The sequence below is a fragment of the Cupressus sempervirens genome, chromosome 2 (genome assembly GCF_028749045.1).
Source record: "Cupressus sempervirens isolate cs-2001-9-10 chromosome 2, ASM2874904v1, whole genome shotgun sequence".
Taxonomy (NCBI): Eukaryota; Viridiplantae; Streptophyta; class Pinopsida; order Cupressales; family Cupressaceae; genus Cupressus; species Cupressus sempervirens.
This window is the reverse complement of record NC_143119.1, coordinates 759,015,235-759,039,709: the sequence shown is the minus strand read 5'-3', so window position 1 is coordinate 759,039,709 and position 24,475 is coordinate 759,015,235. Positions and strand designations below refer to the sequence as shown.

Genomic DNA, 24,475 nt, shown 5'->3' with positions numbered 1-24,475 from the left:
GACTCCTATCAAAGAATACATTCCTTTATTTGATATGATGAATAATGGCTCAAACTCTTAGCATGGTAATATGCAATTGTTGTATCCCACAAATAATTTATCTCCTACATCAATACTTGTCCTTGCCCCTATCTGTTCCTCAGAGGATACATGACATACTGAGGTAGAAGATTCCCTCTTCAACTTGAGAAATTATGACAATGAAAGTTTAAATTCAAAACAATTTACTAACATAAATAAATCAGACTTTACAAAGTCTGATGCTCGACCTATCTTCTCAAAACCTTAGGTCTATTCTAGTGAAACAGAACACATTCAATGCCAAGGTGATTTCCTAGGAATAAAGAATGATGGCACAGATAAAGACAATCGCTGGAATACATTCCCTCTCTAAGCTATAGACATGGGCTTGAGCACAATCATGAACCTGTAGCACACACATCACATGATCTTGCCTTTGAAAAGGATGAGCGCAGAAGTCCACAAGAAGTAGAAGAGGACTTATCATGTTCACATTGCCCAGAATACCCTCCCCAATATGAAAAATTTGTGGACAATGTATGGGCTTCACAAACACAACGCCAACAAGTCATCAAGTCTGATTACCATGATTACATCAAATAGGGAATAAATAATTTCTCCTCACAACAACATTCACATAGGTTAAACACTAGTCCCAATTGCATGGATGTACGATCATATCCTTGTAAAAAAAAATCCCATGTGGAGAAAATCAAAGGATAAGAGAATATAGCCATAAATAAATATCTGATAAACCATAGACAACACGACAAGGAAAGAATTCGTATAAGTTCTGCAAGGCGCCAAGTTCATAAGGAAGTCCCTTTGAATTGTATTAGTTAGAAAATGATATTACCCATGCACACCAAATTACACATTCCACAGTCAGAAAAAAAACCTTTTCAGAGGCTGATTTCCCTCATTCTTCTAATCAAAACAATAGTTTTGAAAATACAGATGGAGAAGCAAATAATCAAGGACTAAGGAAGTTCACTAGGCAAAGAAGAATTCTAGCAAAGTTTTAAGATTATGGGTTATTGTTTGCTAAAGAAGCAGACCTGGCAATTCTACTTTTAGAATTCTCAAAACCCACAACATATAAAGCCGCTCTTAAGGATTCAAACAATGACAAATGGGAAGCTGCCATGCATGAAGAAATGGATTCTTTACTCAAGAATCGAACTTGGGATTTGGTCTCTCTTCTGCCAAATCAAAGACCACTCAGGAATAAGTGGGTATATCAACTCAAAGAGAAAGTGGACGACAATAAGTGCTTCAAGGCCAGATTGGTGGTAAAGGGATTTGATCAAGAAAAGGGGATAGATTTTAATGAAATCTTCTCACTAGTTGTCAAGATGACAACTATCTGAACTATTTTGGGATTAGTAGCAGCTTGGGATCTTGAGTTAAAACAACTTGATGTGAAAACCACATTCCTACATGATGATGCAGAAGAGGAACTATATATGGAGCAACCTCAAGAGTTTGTAAAGAAGGGACATGAACATCTTTATTGCAGATTAAATCAGAGCTTGTATGGCCTCAAACAAGCCCTACGATAGTGGTATGTAAAATTTGATCGCTTTATGACTAAACATAATTTTACAAGATGCTTATCAAAACCATGTGTCTACTTCAAGAAACTTCCTAGTCGTGAGTTTGTCATTCTTCTTCTTTATGTTGATGACATGTTAGTAGCTAGCACAAATAAAAGCTCATAGTTAATGAGTTGAAGGATAAATTGGCAAGCAAATTTGCAATGAAAGACTTAGTGGCTACCAAAAAGATTCTTGGCATGACGATCATGAGGGATAGGAAAAAGAAGGAAATCACTTTGTCTCAAAAACAATACATTGACAAAATTGTTGAAAGATTTGGCACGACTGATGCAAAAGTAGCTACTATTCCTCTTGTTGGTCATTTCTGATTAAGTTCTAAACTATTCCCAAAAAACACAAGAAGAAAAAGAATTCGTGGAGAAAATTCCTTACAAATCAACAATCAGTAGCATTATGTATACTATGGTTTCTACTCGCCCCGACATTGCTCATGTGGTGGGAGTTATGAGCAGGTTCATGAGAAATCCTAGAAAAGCTCATTGGGAAGCTATCAAATGGATACTAAGGTATCTAAAAGACACTTCAGATTATGTCTTATGTTTTGGAGGAAACAAATTTTAGCTACAAGGTTACACTAATTGTGATCTTACCAGAGACTCAAACAAATGAAGGTCTACCACTGGTTATACCTTCATCTTTGCTAAAGCTGCAATTAGTTGGGCTTCACGTTTGCAACATTGCATTGCTCTTTCTTAGGTGAGGCTGAATACTTAGCTCTTTTTGAAGGTGCAAGGGAAATGATTTGGCTTCAATGGTTGTTTGATGACTTAAAAATTCATCAAAGTGAATATAATCTATTTTGTGATAGCTGCAGTGCGATCTTCATGGAACATAATCACTCATCACAATGTCGCTCCAAGCACGTTGATGCACATGCTCACTTTGTTCGTCATGCAGCCGAAGAGGGCAAGCTGAAAGTTCTCAAGATTGACGCCAAGATCAATCTGGCTGATATATTCATGAAGGTTGTCACCAAAGGGAAGTTCAAATGTGCTAGAACTTCTCTTGGGCTTGTGAAGAATAGATAAATCATTCTTTGAGCAGGGTATTGGGTGATCAGTTGTAGCATTGGTTGTCCTTCATGTGGGAGTTTTTTGATATGTTGAAGGCCAACAGTCATATTATCTTTCCCTCTAATAAGTGTATCTCTTGGTTTCATGAGACCTTTCATATGTAATGTTATTGGAGCCTATTTATATGCTGCTCCTGCTCATTTGTAATTATCTTTTATACATCAATCTAATACTCTCCAGTCTAGATGTAGCCACTATTGTGGTGAACCAGGATAAATCTAGTGTTGTGTATTTATCTTGCGTCTACTATTATCTTCCACATTTAAATCCTTTCACATATAACTTGTAATGGATGACACATCCTATGAAAATATATTACACATTAGAAGAAAATTGTTTTAGTTAAGAATTTTTTAGAGAAATTATTAACTATGGAACTCAATAAGAATTTAGAAGAAGGATTAGTACCATTGAATGTTATTAGTACTTTTCGATAGGATAAATACTATTGTATAGTTTTTGAATGGTGACTCTTAACTCATTATTAAATATTTATTCTAACCAATGTCTATCAATTAAAATTAAATATTTCTTTGTATGTGCAAAAATTAATATATTTTTATAGTTTACATGCACTTTTTTTAAGTAAATGAATTGTGAAAATTATTTATTGATTATTTGATTGGTTATTAAAGTTGAGTCTTATTTGCATGATTTTTAGAATATAAAAAAGTAACACTTATAATACTAGATTTTTATTTATACTTACAAACTATTATGATTTTATAAGTGTGGAATATGAAATTTAGACATAGTGACATAAGAAAGAGTTTTGTAATTTTTTTAATGCTTTTCTAAATAAATATTAATTTTAGATTTTTTTATTACATTGTATTTGTAGATATTAAGAATATTATATTTATTATGATCCTAAATTTTCCATTCTTTTGAACATAGAGGGCTAATCTTTGTGCCTTTTTTCCCCAAATGTTTTTTTGTAATTGTAGATTTTATTTATTGATTTTCTTATTTATTATCATGATTGATATTATAAATTATTTTAGTTAGTTTAGATTTATAATCATATGATTTAGTAATATTTAATTTTAATAATTAAATTATTGAAAAATAGAATATTTAAAATTATTATATAAAACTAAAATATAATTAAATAATATTATAATATATCTTTGTAATGCAACATCATTTTTAAATATTAAAACATACTTTTATACTTTAAATTTGATTTTAATAGAATTTTAAATTGAATTTAAAAACCATATCACCAATAGTGGCATGTTGTGATGGTTACGTTGTTGTGTTGTTGTCCTTGCCATCAAGGTTCAAATCTCATGGGGATGAGGTCCCCTACTTGTGGCCTCACTGGTTCATAGCTCCAGGTCAAAGCGTTTACCCCTCTTTAAAAAACAAAAAAAACCATACCAATATTTTATATTTATTATAATACGAAAATTACTTAGCCACTTTGTGGCACTTGTTTCATCCATTTTATCCTGTGTTGAGAGACACTAAAACTAACAAGTGTCACAAAGTGACATAGTACTTGTCCTATATATTATAATAGAAATAATAAAATTATAATTGTACTATAAATATTTTATTTAAATTTAATTACTTTTAAATATAAATATTTAACTTGGTTATAGTTTTAATTTCATGTATAATAGATTTATTATATTTTTATAATCATAATATAAGTGATAATTTTTTATAATTTAAAATTGTCACATAACCATAATATTTGTCATGAGAGTTAAAATTTAAGGGGAGGTCCCCATGTAGCTACTAAGCTTAAATTGGCTAGGAGCCACTGTTCCACATTTTATAAATAGTTGGCCAAATAAATTTTTTACTCCTACTTATTTTTTAAAATTTATTTAAATTGAATTTTGTCCATACAAAAAGTGGGTTGGGCTACATAATATAGTAGAGATCATATAAAAAAATTAATTGCAACTGAACCACCATATCCTTGCAACGAGCCTACAAAATATGGTAAAGATAGCACAAAAAAAAATATTGTAACTCAAGTACGGTAGAACAATATAGACAAATATATAAAAAAAACAATTCTAGAATTTCAATATGTAGAACTTCAATGTAGACTACAACAAGAATATATAAATCTTGGTTTTAGAATAGTTGAATAATAAATAGTATTACATACATTTTCCAAGTCTCTAGAACGATCAACCTTCAATGCACAGATAGTGAATTTTTAAGAACAAATTATATTTATTTACGTTTAAAACATTGATGTTAAAAACTCACACAATTTCTTTACATAGATTAATTGGATCATAGAAATATTATTAATTTACCAGTTACCTTTTTCATTAGCATAGGATTCATCATTTGGATGTTGCTCCTCCTTTTAATTCAATTGCAAAGATTTTTTTTTTTCAGTCGGTGCATCAATCAATGACTTATGTTGTAGAACAAGTGCAAACAACCTAACATAATCTATAAACATTAGATCAAAATTTCCAAATAGAAAACTATTCGGTGAAAAAGTTGGTTAGGGACACATTGAGAGAGTCGTTGGATTCTATCTAACATTAAATTTTATAAAAGATGAATGATAATGAGAGACAAAAATGGTCATGAATTGATTAGAAATAGTGTGTCATATCTTAAAGATCAAGGCATTTAATAAGATAAGGTATTTGAAAAGGTTCACATGACCACCATGCATGACATGACAACTTGTGGTTTGGGTGGAAGTTTGAAGTTGATCTATGTACAAGTTGACAACAAAGGAAATCATGGTCATCTAATTCTCTGTCGCATTAATCAAGAATACACACAATTGGGGCCACAAAATTATCTTCTATTGCCCCAGTCAAAGATACTACTTGAAATGAAATTTTCCTTTTTCTGAGTTATATTATTTGATTTGGGTGCCCTAATCAAGGTATTGTGTATTGATTTTAATAATATTTATGAGACAAAATAGTTCATGGTAACATTCGATTTGAGAAAAAAAAATTCAAGCTTTTAGTTTGATGCAAGGAGGAAAAAAAATTTCAAATTTTTTGTTTGACAAATTTTTACTAGAAAGCTAGTGGTCTTATTAATTCTATAATTATTAAATCATTCATATATGTGATAGCATATTGCTATTAGAGTTTAATTTTTTATTCTATAGCAATATATCACAATTTGACTTTCTTTGGAAATGATCTCTTTCTTATCATCCATATATATTTTTAAGACAAGACAAAGAACTAAATATTTTTATTAGACCTCCATCAATTAGTTTTTCTAAAGAAATTAATATAGTTTGTCAGAATTTATTTTTAAAATCAATTATAAAAATTGAATTGTCCGAAGCAATTTTTTTTTGGGTATTAAATCTTTTATTGAAAAATAAAAAGAAAGATAAAGATAAAGATGCATTAACTATGTGTGTTAGAAATATATACAAATTATAAGTGATGGTGAAATGAGAATGTGCTCAAAACTATCATTACTTATCATATTTTTGTTTAATAAAACTAAATAGTTTATTTTTATTGGTTGCTTAACTACTCAAATTAGATAAATTGCATTAAATGTTTGCATAAATCAATGTTAGAACTAATAATAGGTGTTCATTTGTGAAATATAACTTCATTGCATGCTTTATTAAAAAATTCATTTCAATAGAATATGCAATATCAAACATATATGTGTTCATAAGATTTTATTTTTTAAATATCAATCTTTCTAAATTTCTTAAAATATTATTTAATTTAGTCATGGGAAGAATTACTTCATTGTTTAATGTAAGTTTCATCAACAAAGTAATAGACTAAAAGTTATATCTATTAAAAATGTTACTATAATTATAAAAATTGATAAATATTGATGTTTTCAAGTTTTATGTACTTTTACTAATAACTAAAATATGTTCCAATCATTATTTTAAAAATTAAATATTTCTATTGAGAAATAAAGCATTTATATGAAATAAAAGTAAATAAAATTTAAAAATGAAATCTTTACATTAAAAATTGAATTAAAAATTTAAAATTAAATTATATATTATGTTTCCAATTTTAAATTATTTCTATAGTCAATAAAAAATAAATAGATGAATTTTTTTTAGCAAAATCTATATTTATTTTCATTTAATGAAGTGATTGTACACATAACACACGTTAACGATGCAATTAAATAGCCTATCAGATGCTATTTTAATTTTCTTTTAACATCAAATAACCTATCCCATATGTCATTTTTAGTTTAAGTTTATTTAGATTACATAAATTTGATTTTTTTCCATTGCCTTTTTGGTTAGCACCTAATAGGATTGTAGATGAATATTATTATTTTAATTACTTAAACAAATCTCAGTGATCAAACTTTAATCTAGACAAACAAACAATAATTTACTTAAAATTTATTGGGCTATTGAAAAAAGGTTTGGATTTAATGAAAACAATAGTAACCTACCTACACCAAAAACTAATAATGATACATGTTTAGCTCCTATAAAAGGAAAACATAAAGTTTGTCTCAATATTCATGAAGTGGCTTACCTTAATTGATAATAGTTTTAATACTAATTCAAAAAGAATCGTGTTCATTTTCAAAATGATATGAGACATCCTTGATGCATTGTCCATATTTATTAATTTATTTAAAATTCAAAAACATTTTATATTCTAAATATCAGTTAATTAATAAATATGGGCAGTCATGGGCCTGACCTACAACTATATTTTTTCTTCAAAAAATGTTAATGTAAATAAGAATTGAGTTGGAACAAATATAAATTTTTATTTGTATTTTTTAAATTTTGATTATAAAATAATGTCTTTAGTACAATATTTGACAATGATATAGTTAATTAGATGTTTATTAATCATTTAAAATAAAGCTAATAGTATTATTCTCTATTCAAAATTTATTTATTTATTTATTTTTATTTATTCTCCAAAATTTTCATTTTCAAGGTTGATTTCTCCATACAAAATGAACTTTTTTCAAAAACTAAAAATACCCTTTTGTAGATCTTAGAGTCAAGATTATGGTCATATAAATTTTGTAGTATTTTGATTATTTATAATATGTTGTAGTTCAAATAAATTACAAGTAGGTAATTTAAGATTCAAGAAGATGTTTGTTCAAAAAAAGAAAAGAAAATAGTAAATCATGTTTAAAAAATAAAGAAATTATGTGTATCTATATAGGGGAGAGTCATCTTCAAGAACATGTAGAATAGGTAGATTTGATAGAAAAAGTTTCCAACGGGAAAAGAAAACTATCAATTTCTGATAAGTTTGACTTTGAACACTTATAAATTGAAGCATATAAGTCCAAAATCAGAAAAAATAAAAATTTTCCACTAGCTATATGTGTCAACTATAACATATTACAAAATCATACCAAAATATGATCATTTGCATTTATTGATTTGGTGGGAACAAAACTATATATTTTCAACATTTAAAAAAAATTAGAGAATGGACTCTAAAAATTAAAAAAAGATTAAATTTTTACTCTTTAAAAAAAAAAAAAAATGATTAAATTTTTACTCTTTAAAAAATAAAATTTACAACCATAAACTTCATCCAATTTTACACATTTCATCAGTTTACATCATATTCAAATTCTAAACACAAATGTCCCTTTTCTGTCATTAAAGTTGAATAGTTTAACTTCTGATATCCTTTTCCTTTATAAAAGGTGACACATGTTTGTGCTTTTACCCTAAGAACATTATAAATTGCATAAGAAAGTAAACAAATATGTTGAACAGTAAACATAACCGTGCAATGAGAGAACTCATAACACTATATTTTTTTAACTAGGGAAACCCTAGCCAAGGGAAAACCCTAGTAGGGATGGTGCCCACAAAATGATCCACTAATCAAAAGTATCTTGTGAAAGATATTGACCATGTTAGGATTCTATTATATTTGTATAGTTTCTTGGTCCTTGTTAAAAGATAAGGCCTTGTTAGAAGCATCAACCCTATTCAAATTTATTATATACAATTACAAAATGTATGCAAGATGAACCCACAGCCCAAACATTCAATGTACAATACAATTCTTCAAAGCAAAGAGATAGATACAAAAACCTCTTTACATTGTTGTTGATATCTTCAATATCTGATACTGACTTTGTTGCTCATCACAAAATTTGCATTCCTCTGATCATTCATCAGAATTTGCATTACAAAACATTGCATCAATATCATACATATTTACACTAACTTCACATTTAGCAAGCTTCCTTTATACCTTGCTAATTTACAAATATCTGCCTAGTTGGTCTTCATGTCTTCTTTAATTATTCCTCTACTGATTCTAACCAATCAGAAACATTTGGCACTTGTACTCGAGTCACAATTTCTCTGTTGATAGGCTACCACTATGATGCATTTTGATCTTCTCATATGATTGGTAGATTAATAAAATATGATGTTTAGAAGTTGTTTCTATTGTAGGTTATACGAACTATTCTTTTTGTTCAGTGAATCTGTATATGTAGGCCTTTGCTATTGAAAGAAGATGCAAAAAATAATTGCTTATTATAAACAATATTTTGTTGGTCTTCATTAAAGAATAAGAAAATTTAATCCTCCAAAACTATAAATATTAAGTATTAGTTGTAATTAATTAATTTTTGAAATTGAGAAAAATTAAATAGTAGATTTTTCTATAGTAAAATTTTAAAAATAACAAAATTTTCAATTGATTATATAAAATAATAGATTTGTAAAATATAAATTAAAAAATCATAAATCAAAATAAAAGGTATATATTATTATTTAAAAAAATATAAAATGTTATAAAATTAAAAATTAAAAAATTAAAGATCTTATATTAAATGAAAATAAAATAATATTTTTACTAACTTAGTTTTCTTTAGCCACAATGCTTTTATCATAGTAAAAGAATCATTTTTTCGAAACATATCAGTCATTAGCACAATAATTATGTTCAATAAATGCATTTTAATTTTGTACTCACTCACAATTAGCTAAATATGATCTAATGTTGACTAACAGAACACAACAAAGTACTTTATGGTTGACAAATTGAATACAACGTTGATTGATCACACGCCTGAAATTTGATGGTTGTATTAGTGTTTTTCCATTTTTGAATCGTATTTGATAGATTAGGAAATTATTAAACCATGCATATAGACTAAATTTTTATGAAACCATAATTTTTACATTTAAAATTATTAATAAACTATCAAAAAAAATTTATAGACAATATAAATTTATAATTTAATTATATATATATAGTCAATTTGAATTTTTGAATATATTACTAATTTATTAAAAAAATTAATGAGATTTCTTTGAAATCAAATCTATAAGTTTAAAAAAAAATTTCTATAACTTAAATTTTTTGGAAATGTGCGTCCATGTATCTATGTAAAATAAATTATATCAACTGGAATCTTCATTTTCTTATCAAGAGACGATTGCTTCTCACTTTTACATTAGCCTCAATCTTTTATTTTAGAGCATGGTGAATCATAGACAATAGATTTAAGGTAACTTCTTTCATAGTACAATTATATTATAAATTCAGTGTTTGAAAAGGTGAAGCGTATTAAGCAACACAAAAAAGAAAAACACATTTATTGATGCTGAGGAGTGAGGACGATCAAGGTCAAATTACAGCCACTGGCTATACAGCCATTTTGTCAGCCAATGGCGCCGACAGAATGGCTTTGTAAATTAATTAATTAATCATTAAAATTACATCGAGGGTACACGTCATAAAACAGCGGGTAGCCTCTACAATTAGCTTCCTATAAAAGACTTTCACTGACGTTAGTTTGATCAGCCGCCGACTCTTCCATAATTTTGTGCACGCTATATATTATATGCGGTCGCCAGGTAGGTAACAGACAAAGAAAAGCTGGCTTCCAAATCAAAATAAAGGCTAATCACAAAAATGCTGGATTACAATTCGGTATGGCCACCGCCGCTCGGCTGGTTCGAATCTACTTGACTTAACAAATAATAATAATTAATCACAACACATAATAACTAATCTTGGCTTCGGCCTTTTATTGATCCAAAAAAAACCAAAAACAAAACAGTGCCTAGCTAATAAAAATAATATGAAAAAATTATTATTTTTAAATTAACAAAATTTTAGAATTTTTTAGCTGTAATAATTTAAATAATTTTAAAAATATTTTAAAATAGTTTTATAAATCTAAAATAAAATAGTAATATCATTTATATTAAATTTATTTATTATTATTTAAATAAATATATATGATTTTATAAAATATTATAATTTTGTGTGAAACTATAAAATTTTAATGTATGAATTCAAACATTTAAAACACTTCAAATTCTAAAAAAAACTTGAACAAAATATATTTCTACTTGAAATATTAATTTAAAAAAGTGTTCCTCTTAATTTTTACTTGGATGAAATCATTTTATAAAAGATGAATTTGCTTATTTAAAAATAAAAATTAGAGGGAACACTTTGTTTAAAGAAAAAATAGTAATTATTAAGTTTGAAATAGAAATTACATTTAAATGGATTGTGAAAATGTGATATTGTTAAAAGAAATAAAATGACTAAATATATTTTATTTAATGAGAAAAGATAGAATTATTTTAATTAATATGTTTATATTTATATAAAATATAGATAAAAATGCTATAAAATATTTTTAAAAAACTATATTTATAAATCTAATTTGACTAAGAGTAAAAAAATATTTGGCCTAAATTTTATATTTTAAAAGATAAAATAATTAATGAATAAAAATTATATTTAAAAAACTTAACAATACTTTTATCCTATTAATAAAATTTTTGATGATTTTTTACAACTATTAAAATTAAACATTTTTTCTTCGTGAAATTATTACACTTATTAATTGTATAGCAAATTATACTTATTAGTAAGTAAACCTTATATTTTTTCTAAATTATTTTTCTATATTTTAATTGGTTTGTTCATTAGACTCTTATATACCGATTTATGAATGTTGACATATAATTTTTACTTTTTAAATCCTCTCTCATAGTGACCCTCATTATCATTGTCTTATACTTAGCAATTTAGAATCTTTGAAACTATTTTTAATTTTTAATTTTTAATAGTTTCGCACAAAATTATAAAATTTTATAAAATCATATACATTTATTTGAATAATAATAAATAAGTTTAATATAAATGATATTACTATTTTATTTTAGATTTATCAAACTATTTTAAAATTATTTAAATTCTTATAGCTAAAAAATTCTAAAATTTTTTTAATTTAAAAATAATAAGTTTTTAAATATTATTATTTCTACTTAGCTAGACACTATGCTATTGCTAAAAAAATATTCTAATTTTTTTTGTTAATTAAAAATTTACACTTTTTAAGTTATTATTATTATTTTAACTATATATTGCTAAAGGCAAGTACTTAGGAGTGACTTGTTAATTTTATTGCAAATTATATTCATACATACCAAATTAATTAATTTACATAAAGAAAAAAAAAGTTGGAAAATTTGTCTATAGTTCTATTACATTAATTAAAATAGATTTACTCCTATTTGAAAATATAATTTGTAAAAAGCATTTAATTTTAAATAATTTATTTGATAATGAACTTAAATTTTATATACATAATATAAAGATTAATTAAAATCAGATAAAAATATATATTCAATCAACTTAATTTTAAGTTCAGTTATATACAATTTTTCATTAAAACAAATTTATAAATATTTATAAAATATAATATTAATAATAACCATTAAACTAGGAAAATGAAATTTACAAATACCAGCGAAATATTTTAATTTACTTTTTAAAAAAATATTATAACACTAATTTAATAAAATTATAATATTATTTAATGTATCCAATTACAATTGAACCATTCACATATTCAAATAAAAAATGTTCACTTTAAAGTTAATATTTAATAGGTACGACTGTAAATAAAACCTCATAATGTCATTGGAGGAAAGGACACTGTCAGACAAGACATGTGGGGAGGGGACGATTCTGGGCAGGATAGAATTGGACAGCTTACTACGGTGCAAATAAGTTGCACCGTAGCCGGTGCCGCATTGGAGCGCCTCCAAAGGCCTTGGAGCCCGCCAGGACTAGTAGTTTCCCGGCCGTCCCGACGCACTGGACTGTGTGGGGCACCAGCTACGGTGCAACATATTTGCACCACCGAAATTCGTGCCCAAACCTGCCCGTGCCCGACTACACTGTTCAAAGAATCATTGGTGATGGGATGTTGGTGACAGGACTCCCTTCAAATCTGTGCTGCAGCCACGTAAGAGTTAAGCAATATTAATAAAGTTTACTCCCTTCAAATCCGTGAAGCAGCCACGTTGGAGTTGGGAAATATTAATAAAGTTCATTGTGCATTTTATCACATAAGATTTTTTTTCTCAATTTTTCAATTTAGAAAAGAATGTCAAGTTTGTGATTAAAACAAATATCACGATATAAAGAAAGCTTTAAATTACATTTTATTTTAAATTGTAACTGTTATTATTATTAATGTAGAAGACTTATTAATGTAAAAGTGTTAGATTTTTTTAGCTTAATTAATTGACAATTTTATATTATTATTAAAAATTATAATTTTAAAAATTAAATTTTTAAAATTAAAAAAAATGGATCTCATTTTTTCCTAATATGTAATATTGTAATATTTTAATTCAAAATTATTTAAATTTATTTTAAATTTATTGTAATATATTTTTATTTCTATTCATAAATAATTTATAATAGACTTTATTATTGAATTTTAATAACTATACAGCCAATATTAATAAATTTGGTAAAAAATAAAAATTATTAATATTTACTCATAATTTTTTTACTTGTCATTGCTATATTTTTATAAAGTAGAAAGAAAAATTCTCAAATTTTATATATTTTTATAATTATTAAAATAAATTTTCAAAAATCTAAATCATAATCTTTCTTAAAAATAGTAATAATCAATATTAACTTATATTTTATAAATGATTATTATAAAATAATATAAAAATAGCAATATCATTTACACTTTACTGTATCAATTTCTCTATAGTCTAATTTGTGTTTGATGTAGGGTTTTTTATATTTATTTTGACTAGAAAAGTAGTCATATATATATGATTTTAAATTGAGACAAAACAGTTCGTGGTATCATTGGATGTGGAAAAAAATTCAATTTATTATTAAATTTGTGTTTGGTGTAGAGTTTCTTATATTTATTTTGACTATATATATATATATATAGGTTGGTTACGATTTAGGGCTATTTATATAATCTTAGTTTGATGGATTTTTAAATGGGGTTTGTATAAACAAACAATAATAGGAGAAATTCTTTTTAAAGTGAAAGTATCGATTTTGTTAAATTTGTTAGAGATTTAGAAATAATTTTATTATTATTAAGTCTAATAGTGAACCTCAATAGTTTAGATTTAGTTCCCCAAGGACCAAATCTTGCTAAGTGCAAGATCCTAAATCATAAGGGAATGAGGTTGAGATCATACATTAGGTGACTTTGGTGAAATTGACATCCTTTAGTCCTTAGCTATGAGCCCCACATATTTCAACCAATTTAGATAAAACCCTCCAACAATAAAATAATAAAATTGATTGAAATATTCATTATATCTTCTTTTGTATTAAAAAAATGAATTTGGTTTATGTTTAACGCTTTGAACCTTAAAACTAGAAAAAAGTTAAACTTTAAGAAGCTTTTATGACTCTTCTGTTATTGTATCTTGTGGTACACCAATCATACGGATTAGGTTAAAGATTTCTTTAAAAGTGTTTAATTGTTCCAAGTCTCACAAAAAAAATATTAAATGTTTTATGTTTGGTAAGTATCTAAGTTACTAGAAAATACTAGATTGATTCGACCCCAAATTGACTAGCTAGTTTCTAACTAAACTATTGGGAAAATTTTATAATAAGCTTAAAAATTTTATAAAATGTTTCAATCTATATGCTTACCCATTCATAACAAAAAATTTAATGTCAGACAAAAGTATCTTGTGGAAACCTGACAAGGCTAAAAACTACATGGTTGTGAGCCAATGTTGATAAGGCCCACACCCTTTAGAGTGTGCTCGATCAAGAGCTTATCCCTATTAAAAGATTACAAAGACATTGTCAAATGCCACCTAGTTAAGAGTTTTTAGTGAAACCTATTAGTCTTTACCTAGTTAAAGGACTTAAAAAACAAGTTAATGTGTTACCTTGTTAGGGGATTTAATATAGAGGACTTTCTAGAGTCCACCCCAATGACAATTACTATTGTAATGATAAGGGAACAATAGGATTGTTTGACCCACAAGAAATAACTACTTAGCTTGATTTTAGATCATTATTATCCTCACAAACTGGTCTACAAATTGTCTAGATCCTTTCAACTCTATAACTCATACATAATCACTGTTGTGCTCAACTCTCCTTGGCTTCAACACTTCTATCCTCTATGTTTTGGGATCCTTGGCATCATTGAACAAACTTCTCTTTAACTCCAAATAACTTCACTCTTTCTTGTTACCTTTCTCCTATGATTGCAATCACCCTATCTCTATGGTTCCAACTTCTCAAAATATGAAATCCAATTTGTTCATTTTTAAATGAATGACTTTATACAATCCTTTCTTATTCTCCTTCAAACCCTAATTAGAGAATTTGAATTTGAATTTCGCAGTCTCTGTCATGCATGTTCTCCTTCCTTTGTCCTACATCATTTTCATAAGTAGCATGTCAAGTGTACTTTCCATAAATGGCCAGTTATAGGTTTCTTGCATAGGAGGAATTCAATTTTGAATTCTCATGCATATCTTCTCATTGGAGCTTGATGTAATACCTCTCTCAACATTCTCTAAGGTGTTAGATGAATTTCACCTACCTTTATGACATGTCCAACAATAGGTTCCTTTCGATGTCAACTATACTTAGCCCAATTTTTTATTGAAATAATGATGTGAAGAATGAATGAATTCTTAAGATGCTTTCACTTTGGAATGTAAATGAAGAGAAGTCATTAGTTTTCAGCTACTTCAACATTTTTATAAATAATTTAATTTATTTAAAAATAATAATTTAGATTTTAATTTGAGGATTATTGAAGCATACATTATAATGATTAAGCATCAATCACTTTGACATTTTTTTAATTCAAAATTTAATTTTAATTTGAGCTCAATTTAAACATACAATTATAATCATTGTGCATTGATTCCACACACACACACACACACACACACACACACATACATATATATGTATATATACATATGTATATATGCATATATGCATATGTATATATATGTATATATACATATGTATATATGTATATATGCATATGTATATATATGTATATGTATATATACATATGTATATACATATACATATATGTGTGTGTGTGTGTGTATACACACACACACACACACACATATATATATACATATATGCATATATATATACATACATACATACATACATACATACATACATACATATGTGTGTGTGTGTGTGTGTGTTTTAAAATATAAAGTTCTAATTGAAGGCCAATTTAATATATTCTTATAATTATTGTATGCTAACTCATGTCACAAAAGTGATTTTTATGACTTCTTGAGTTTTATTTAAAGAGTTAGTCTAGGTCATTTTAGACATCATATTAGACTATGTATGAGATTTAAAGCTTTTAAAAATTCTAAAATTATCTTTTAGCAATTCATTTTGAGATTAATTTTATTCTAAAGAATATGCATTGCATTAGGTATTTAAGGTATATTTCAAACTCTTATCAAATTAATAGCTTAGTATCCTTGCATGGTTTAAATTGAGTATGCTCTATTTGTATAAAAATATTTCTTTCAAAATAATTTTTGATTTGAGACATTTTCACACTTCTTAATTACTTGTTTATTAAGTGAAAGTGTTTTCTCCTTTCTTAATTCATGTGAAGATTATAATTGTCATAATTGCATGCATCACATGCCTTATTTTTTTATGAAACATCTATATACATATCACACAAAATTAAATATAACTATTTTAAAATATTTTCAAAAATCTTAGATGATATTTTGAAATATTGTTACAGAAATATAATAAAATTGTAATTTAACATTTTTATAATATTTTTATAATTTTTTATTATCATTAAATTTTCTTTTTTAATTATATTCTACCTTTTACATTTTTATTCTTCAAATATGCATATCAAATATACTTAGAAGAAATAAGTCATCACCATAATCCTAGTTATGTGTCAAAATCTCCCTAATCCTCACACACACACACACACACACACACACACACACACACACACACACACACACACACACACACACACACACACACACACATATATATATATAAACAATTTAAGAACATATCTATTTTTAAGTTGTACCACAAGGTAATTGTTTTCTTATATAATAAAAAAGTAAAGTGTATAATGATGAATTTTATGATAGTTATCATGAGGATTTCAATTATTGATCTATTTTTGTTTACTATGTATTTTGAAAAAAATAGAAGTGCTAGTTAATAATTATTTAGATAAATTATTTTTTATTTCAAATCCTTTGATCTAATAAAAAGAGTGAGTTTATAAACCATCTCTACATCTAGAAATATCATAAAATATCATAAATAAAAAATTGCAAAAAATTGCATTTAAGACAACAAGCGTGTTGGTAGTTGTTTTTTTTTTTTATAGATTTGATTGTGTAAACAATTTTTTTATCATCAATGTGTCACACTAATCAGGATACATGCAAAAGAAGAGAAGGAAAAAGGAGATAGATAGGAGACCAAGCATCCAATAAAAGGGGAGAGAGGAGGAAGACAACACGTGAATCAAGAACAACAACCAATGTAACAAGGACGCATAGTGTCAAGTTCCTGCCGAAAGCTTATAAGATCAAAGTATTAAACTATTAAAAATGTATGCAATATAGTTAGGTACTGTAGTTGTTCTACTTCTTGCTAAAGTAGCTTATCTAGATCTTGCTTCTGTTGTTGCCTTTACAAAAAAAAGATCCAAATTCTTATGTTCATGCCCTTTCAATAGTAGGGGATAGACAGATTCTGACCCAGGCTTACGGAGAGGAGGGCGTCCATCTTATATATTATATACGTTATACAATCAGTCATCTTAGTAGAATGTCAATTGATTTCTTAATACTTATGTATGTTTAGCTTAAGTCTTATATAATTCAAGTATTTAGATTCTCCTTTAAGAAAAATTAAATTGTAATTTACAATGTTCAATTTGCAACTTTTACAAAAGAATTTTATTCTAAGAATTATATGTTTATATTACTATTTTATGACTTTTATTAAACGTTATTTTTAATTTTTGTAATTAACAAATATAAAGATAGAAAGAAATGATATAAAACTTTATTCCGTTATTTGTTAAACTAATTCACATTATAAAACTAGATTTTTCAAATATTTACATTGTAGAAAAGTCTAAAGTTAAGAAGAAATATATTTTAATTTAATTTTTCAAGAAAATATATGTCAAAACATGAAGAAGATATTCTTACATATTGTCAAACTTATTTATTTCATTTCAGCAAGTTGTCTTATCATATTAATGGTAGCAAAGATATTCTTACATATTGTCAAACTTATTTATTTCATTTGAGTGAGTTGTCTATCATATTAATGGTAGCCATAAAGTTTCAACAAAAAAAAATTAAAGTGAAAAAATAAAAGCTAACTCATGACTGTAGCAAGGATGCAACCAATAAGATTAGAAATAAATACATTTTTGCAAATTAGTAAAATATCAATATATTTTAAAACTATATAGAGTTAAAAGTTTTTGAAAAATAAAAGAATATGATTGGATACTTCAATTGGAAAGTAGCATTTCATCGAATGCTAAGTATCCTGCCTTCGGCAGGAACTAAAAGGATAATAAAGGCCCTTAACAATAAAATGAAATAAAAATATAAAAAGAATGGGAAGTAAAATAAGATAAGCACATAGAGAAAGCAAAACCCAACAACCAAAGACTAATAGACAACACATAAATAAATATTCAGATAACTAACAATCCAATAAGCAGAATGATAATAACAAACAATCCAATAAGCAGAATGATAATAACAAATTAAAAAATATAGAGGAAAAAAATAGAGAAAAACAATAGAATGGAGGAAGCATTCAAAAAGACCCCAAGAAAATGAAGTATGCAAAATGATGTTGGTAGCTATTTGTCTTGGCCCACAGTACCTTGTCAAGATGGGATGATAACGAAATGGCTAAATGTGGGATAATAACGACAGCCTAAACAGGTCGTGAATCGATAACAACCACAAGAAAGAACCATGGTCGTTTCTTAAAGATCGGGACACTGAATAAGATTGCAGAATAGTGGAAAAGGTTCCTCACCTCCATTAATGACATGACAACTTGTTCCTCGGCTTTCATAGCTCTAACTTGAAGTTGAAAAGGAGGGCGATACCAACAATCTGATATTTCGTTTATAAAAAAATTATATTGAATGATGCAGATATCAACTTAAGACATTTCACATGGATTAATAAGGATTCTGCCCTGCAGTGATGCTTCTTTGAAATCTAAATTAAGAACTTAGACAAAATATTACATTTCTCTACCCTATGATAATAATTGAGAAAACTTGTATGTAAAAGTACATTATTTCTCTTTCAAATATACAAAAGCTTTTAACGGCAAGCTGACAGGACATGGAAAGCTCCCACTCGAAACAGTAAGCTTAATTCCTAGTACTTTAAAACACAGTTAATGCTGGGGACGGCGATGATCAAGGTCAGAAGTCGGTAGCCACAGGTTGTAATACAGCTAGGAGCCTCTACAATTAGCTTCTTATAAAAGTTATCGCTAACACTAGTTTGATCAGGCGCCGACTCTTCCATAGATTCTGATTATTAATTTTGTGCACGCTATGTATATATATGTGGGCCGCCGGGTAACAAACAAGGAAAAGTTGGCTTCCAGATGAGGGCAAAGGATATAAGGAGGGACTTCATTCAAAATTACAATTTAGTAGTTACCCTTAACCCATTCTGGCGAGCACCTGGATTGCAATCGGTCTTCCCATGGGAGTCTCCACTTCCATCACCCGCTTACACTCAACATCCACCACCATTATCCTCCTTCCCCACTTCTCCCCCTCTTCTTCTCCACCCCCTCCAACAATCCCGCATATCTTCCCTCCCGAGCCCGCTAATTCCGACACGCCGCTCAACCGCCCGCTCTCCACAACGGTCACCCACGACTCCTCCTCCTCCTCCGCCACGTACGCCTTCACCTTACCAGTCGACTCATTCACACAATACAACCGCCCATCCATTCCCACGCCCGGCCCGTCCCACCCTCCGAGAAGTTTGGAGGTCATCTTCGACCACGTCCTCTGAGCTGGATGATAGACAGCCCCGTCCTTGATCATCACGCCCTTCCCGCTCACCATATATAAACTTCCCCCAACCCCAACCGCGCTTATCGCCTCCCCGCTATACTTGGACGACCCCACCGCCTCTGCCGGACCCCAAGCATCAACCTCCACGTCATATATCTCCGCCGACTTCGACACCGCCATGTCCCACCCCGCGCCGCTCCCGCTCGCCACGTAGATCCTGTTCTCCTCCGCCGTGCCGCACACGCACCATTTCCGTGGCACCCCAAACGCTGTCCCACGCCGCCACCGCCGCTCGGCAGCGTTGAAGATAAGCGGGCGGTCGAGTGCAGGGTGCGTTCGAGCCCCTCCCACGGCCTTGGACCCCGCCAGGACGACCAGTTTTCCGGCCGTCCCGACGCACTGGACCGTGTGGATGCGGCCTTTAATGTGACCGGGGCTGCCGAGGTAGAAGTCCACGTCATCGGGCATGGGAGGGAGGGGGTGCCATTTGAGGGCGAGAGGATCGTAGGCGAACCACGACAGCGTGGCGTCTTCCTTGCTGCTGATGAGAGCGTACAGCCACTCAAATGCTGCCATTCCTAATGCAGAACGAAGCCTCTGGAAATAGTGGGAGCTGTAGAGGAGGTGCTGCCACGCTGGAGAAACTCCCCACAGTGATGTCAGCGGCACCCTCGCCAGGCACTCCACGGCCAAGTGCCACGGCAGCCCCGGCAGAAGCCCCTCTCCTTCGCTCTCTCTCATCTATCTCTCTTGCCAGGCAACACCAGATCTCCCTCGCAGCTTTTACGTTCTATTATTGCAATCTCCAATTTTCTTTGTACATCTATCTTTGGAGGGACATCATCGGGCTTTTACATTTTATTATTGTTGCAATCTCACTTTTCTTGTACAGATGGTTATGGATGGGCATTATCAGGCTTTAATAGCTTGTTGATATCAAAGAGATGACGCTGAGCTCACCGACTCACGCGTTGGCATTGAAATTTGAGGCCTTTGCGCCGTTTTGACCAACAATCCGAACGCTGATATCATCACGAACTATAAAACACAAGTGAACTTTTTCGATTATAAAACTGGGTCGTCCACATGCGTGTTTTTATTATGAATGTGGTAGTTAATTGTCTTGGCCCACAAACACCTTTTTCCGCGCAGAGATTGTTACCTTTGGGATTGTATTGGCATTCCGAAAAAGCTGGTCACGGACACCTTGAGAGACTAGTTGGATTCTGTCTGACATTAAATTTGATTGATCCAGTGTGTCCGTCGAGAAAGGGATGAAAGATGAATGATCATGTGAGACAAAAGAGGCCGTGAATTGATTAGAAGCAGTCTGTGATTATATCTCAAAGATCGGGGCCATGAATAAGATTTATTATAAAATAATATGTCTAGATAAATATTTGACAACAATATAGTTAATAAATCATTTAAAATAAAACTAAAAATTATTATTCTCTATTCAAAATTCATTTATTTTTCCAGTTTTAAAGGAGAAAGACTAAAGAAAAGTAAAAGATAAATATATCATTTTAAAAAAATTAGTATCACAATTAAGAATTTTTATTTTTTATTTCTATCATTTTTTTAAAATTTATAGTTTGTTTATATATATATTTTTGATCTATTTTTATTTTATAAAGTAGAGAACAATAATTAAAACTTTATAAATTTTGAAGTGCATATAAATTAATGATTTTAAATTTCTTGTGTATTATGCCTTCTTACTATGTTGGATATAATATACTCATTCCTACTATGTTTTAGCTCATTTTTGTTATCCCCACCTTCATAAGGTAGGGACTCCAACTCCAAAAGAGCTCTTGTTTTAAATTGTATTTATATTGGTTGGTTTGTTAGGATTGAGTGCTACTTATCTAATATTAGCTTGGTGGAATTTTGAAAATATTTTTATTTCAGAATTAAAAGTATCAAATTTGTTTTTAATATTAAAAGTAGGGAAAACAAGGGGATTCCTATAAGAAATTTTTTAAAAAGGAAGAAGAGGCAAAACATCTTTTTAAGGGAAAGTATCAATTTTGTTAAATTTGTTAGCTATTACAAATAATTTTATTATTATTAAGTCTAGCAGTGAACTTCAATGATTTAGATTTATCTCACCAAGACCAAATCTTGCTAAGTGCTAGATTGTAATGTTATCCCCAACTGATATTGTAATTGATAGTAGGAGATTGTTAGGTGATGATACTATTAATGTATGTAAAAGAGTCGTATCATTTAGTAGACTATCATTGATGTCAAAGTCTTAATTGGCTAAGACAGTATGCTAACTCAGAAAAGTACCATATCATTTGATTATGAAGAGGATTTGAAGAAAGTATGGTGAAGTCAGAGTTGATATGAGAGTATTCAATGGGTACTTGAATGAGCTGGACAATAATTATATAATATTAGTTTTGATCATTTTATAATCATGTATTATTGCAAGGTATTGAAGAGCACAATCTTAAGTCACAAGGTTAATGAAAGGAGATTGTATTCATGGAGTGACTATAGTATTGCTCGAGTGATTATAAAGAAGGAAGAATACATTGTTTCCAAAGAAAGTAAGTCATAACCGAGTCATATGTTGCCCAAATAAATGTAATGTTTACTGAGAGATAACCAAATGAACAACATTGAGAAATTAGAATTAGAGGCTGACTTTTGATGGAAATTTGAAAAGTTTGAGAAGGTCTACTGCCAGAGTCAAAGTTTGCTGCCAGATCAACGATGGAGAAAATTCAAGAAGGAACTATTGAAGGAAATTGAAAAAGGATAAGGATGGACACAAAGTTCTATATAAGGTTATATTTTCTATGTGCCTAAATTCATTGTATGAAGGAATTCAGTTGTAAACCATAGGTTGATGATTTTGATTAAGTGACAAAAGATTGAAGGATCTAGGAGCATTGAGAAATCTATTTAAGGAGGAGAATAATGATAGTTTAGGCTACTAATCTAATTTTGAAAGATTGAGGGGCTAGTCTCATTTTGCTGGTCAGAAGGTGATTGTGTTGAAGTGTTGAAGTTGCAGTTAGTGTAAACTATTCAAGAAAGTGAGAGAAGAAAGAAGTGTTGAGTGAAGTGAATTGAGTCGAGCAATGAGAAGAGAAGAAGAAGAGTTTTTGGAAGATAGAGTCAACCAAGTGAGTAAAATACAGATAAGAAAGAATAGAGATTTGGACAAGAAAAGGTAGTTGTTATTCTTAACAGATCACTTTACATTGTTATTGTTTAACCATTGTAGCATTAAATCTTGGAAGCACCAAGTAGACCTAAAAAGCCTATGAAATCCTATAGGGTAACATTGATTAGTGTTGTTTGTAAAACCTTTAAATCAAGCCACTCATTCTAGTCTTAGACAAGAAGTAATAAGATCTAGATGATCTTTTGGTGAGATCATCTAACAAGGTCACTTTAAAAAAGTGTAAAACCTTTATATTATATCTCTTTAGTTGATCGCTTGTGATCTATAAATGTTGATTGTATCCATTTGTAAACTCAATCTTTTTAATAAATAATATTCCTTTGCTCTCAGTGTGGATGTAGCCACGACTTATCCTAAACCATGATAAACTATTGTGTTTATGTGTCTTTTTTTTCTACACTTTTCATTTGCATTTTTTGATTAATCTTTCAATTGGTATCAAATCCTACAATTGATTTTAGTGACCGAATTCCAAAGTCATGGAGGAATCAAGAGTGTGAAAATTCTCGGGCAAGAATTTCAGTCCATGGAAGATACAAATGCGATTATTATTAATCAAGCATGATCTTGCAATAGCCATTGGAGGTAAATCGAAAAAGCCAACCTCCATGGCAGATGAGACTTGGAATACTACTCATGAAAAGGAAATGGCAGAGATTTTCCTCTCACTATCTTACAATGTCTTGTTCAATGTGAACAAAGAAATGACAACAAATGCTGTATGGGATAAGCTTAAAAGAATGTACAAAATAGCATCTACTAAAAATAAAAAATTTATCATGAAGAAGCTTTAGAAATTGAAGATGAAAGATGGAACAATGATACTGAATCACATAAATGAGTTTAATACTATTTTATGTTAGGAAAACTCTAGTGGTATGCCTCAAGATGATGAAAATGAGGCAGTCATCTTATTATGCTCCTTACTGGATAGCTGGGATGGTTTAGTAACATCAATCAACACTTCTATTACCAAAAAAAACAAAATGGTCTATGATGAGGTAGTGGCTACTTTTCTTAGTGAAGACATGAGGAGAACCAACAAAGAATCTTCATCTGGAGATTCCTATAATGATGGTTAGCACAGAAAATAGAGGAAGAACTCAACATAAAAGATAGCAATAATAACAACCGAAGGTCACAATCAGCTAGAAGTTCACAGTCTCAAGGTAGACAAAATGGTTGTTGGTTTTGTGGAAAGGTTGGTC

The 24,475-nt window shown here is 29.2% G+C and overlaps 1 protein-coding gene across 1 annotated transcript; it reads right to left on the bottom strand.

Annotated features, from left to right (window-relative positions):
- Nucleotides 1-19,251: 19,251 nt before the first annotated feature.
- KUF1 (KAR-UP F-box 1) lies at nucleotides 19,252-20,937 on the bottom strand. Its single transcript, XM_089812243.1, has one exon. The coding sequence runs from the start codon at nucleotides 20,798-20,800 to the stop codon at nucleotides 19,697-19,699; it is 1,104 nt and encodes a 367-aa protein (XP_089668369.1). The 5' UTR covers nucleotides 20,801-20,937; the 3' UTR covers nucleotides 19,252-19,696.
- Between the last annotated feature and the right edge of the window lie 3,538 nt (nucleotides 20,938-24,475).

Excerpts from the sequence above, each read along its gene's own strand:
- KUF1 (XM_089812243.1), bottom strand. The coding sequence starts at position 20,800 with ATGAGAGAGAGCGAAGGAGAGGGGCTTCTGCCGGGGCTGCCGTGGCAC.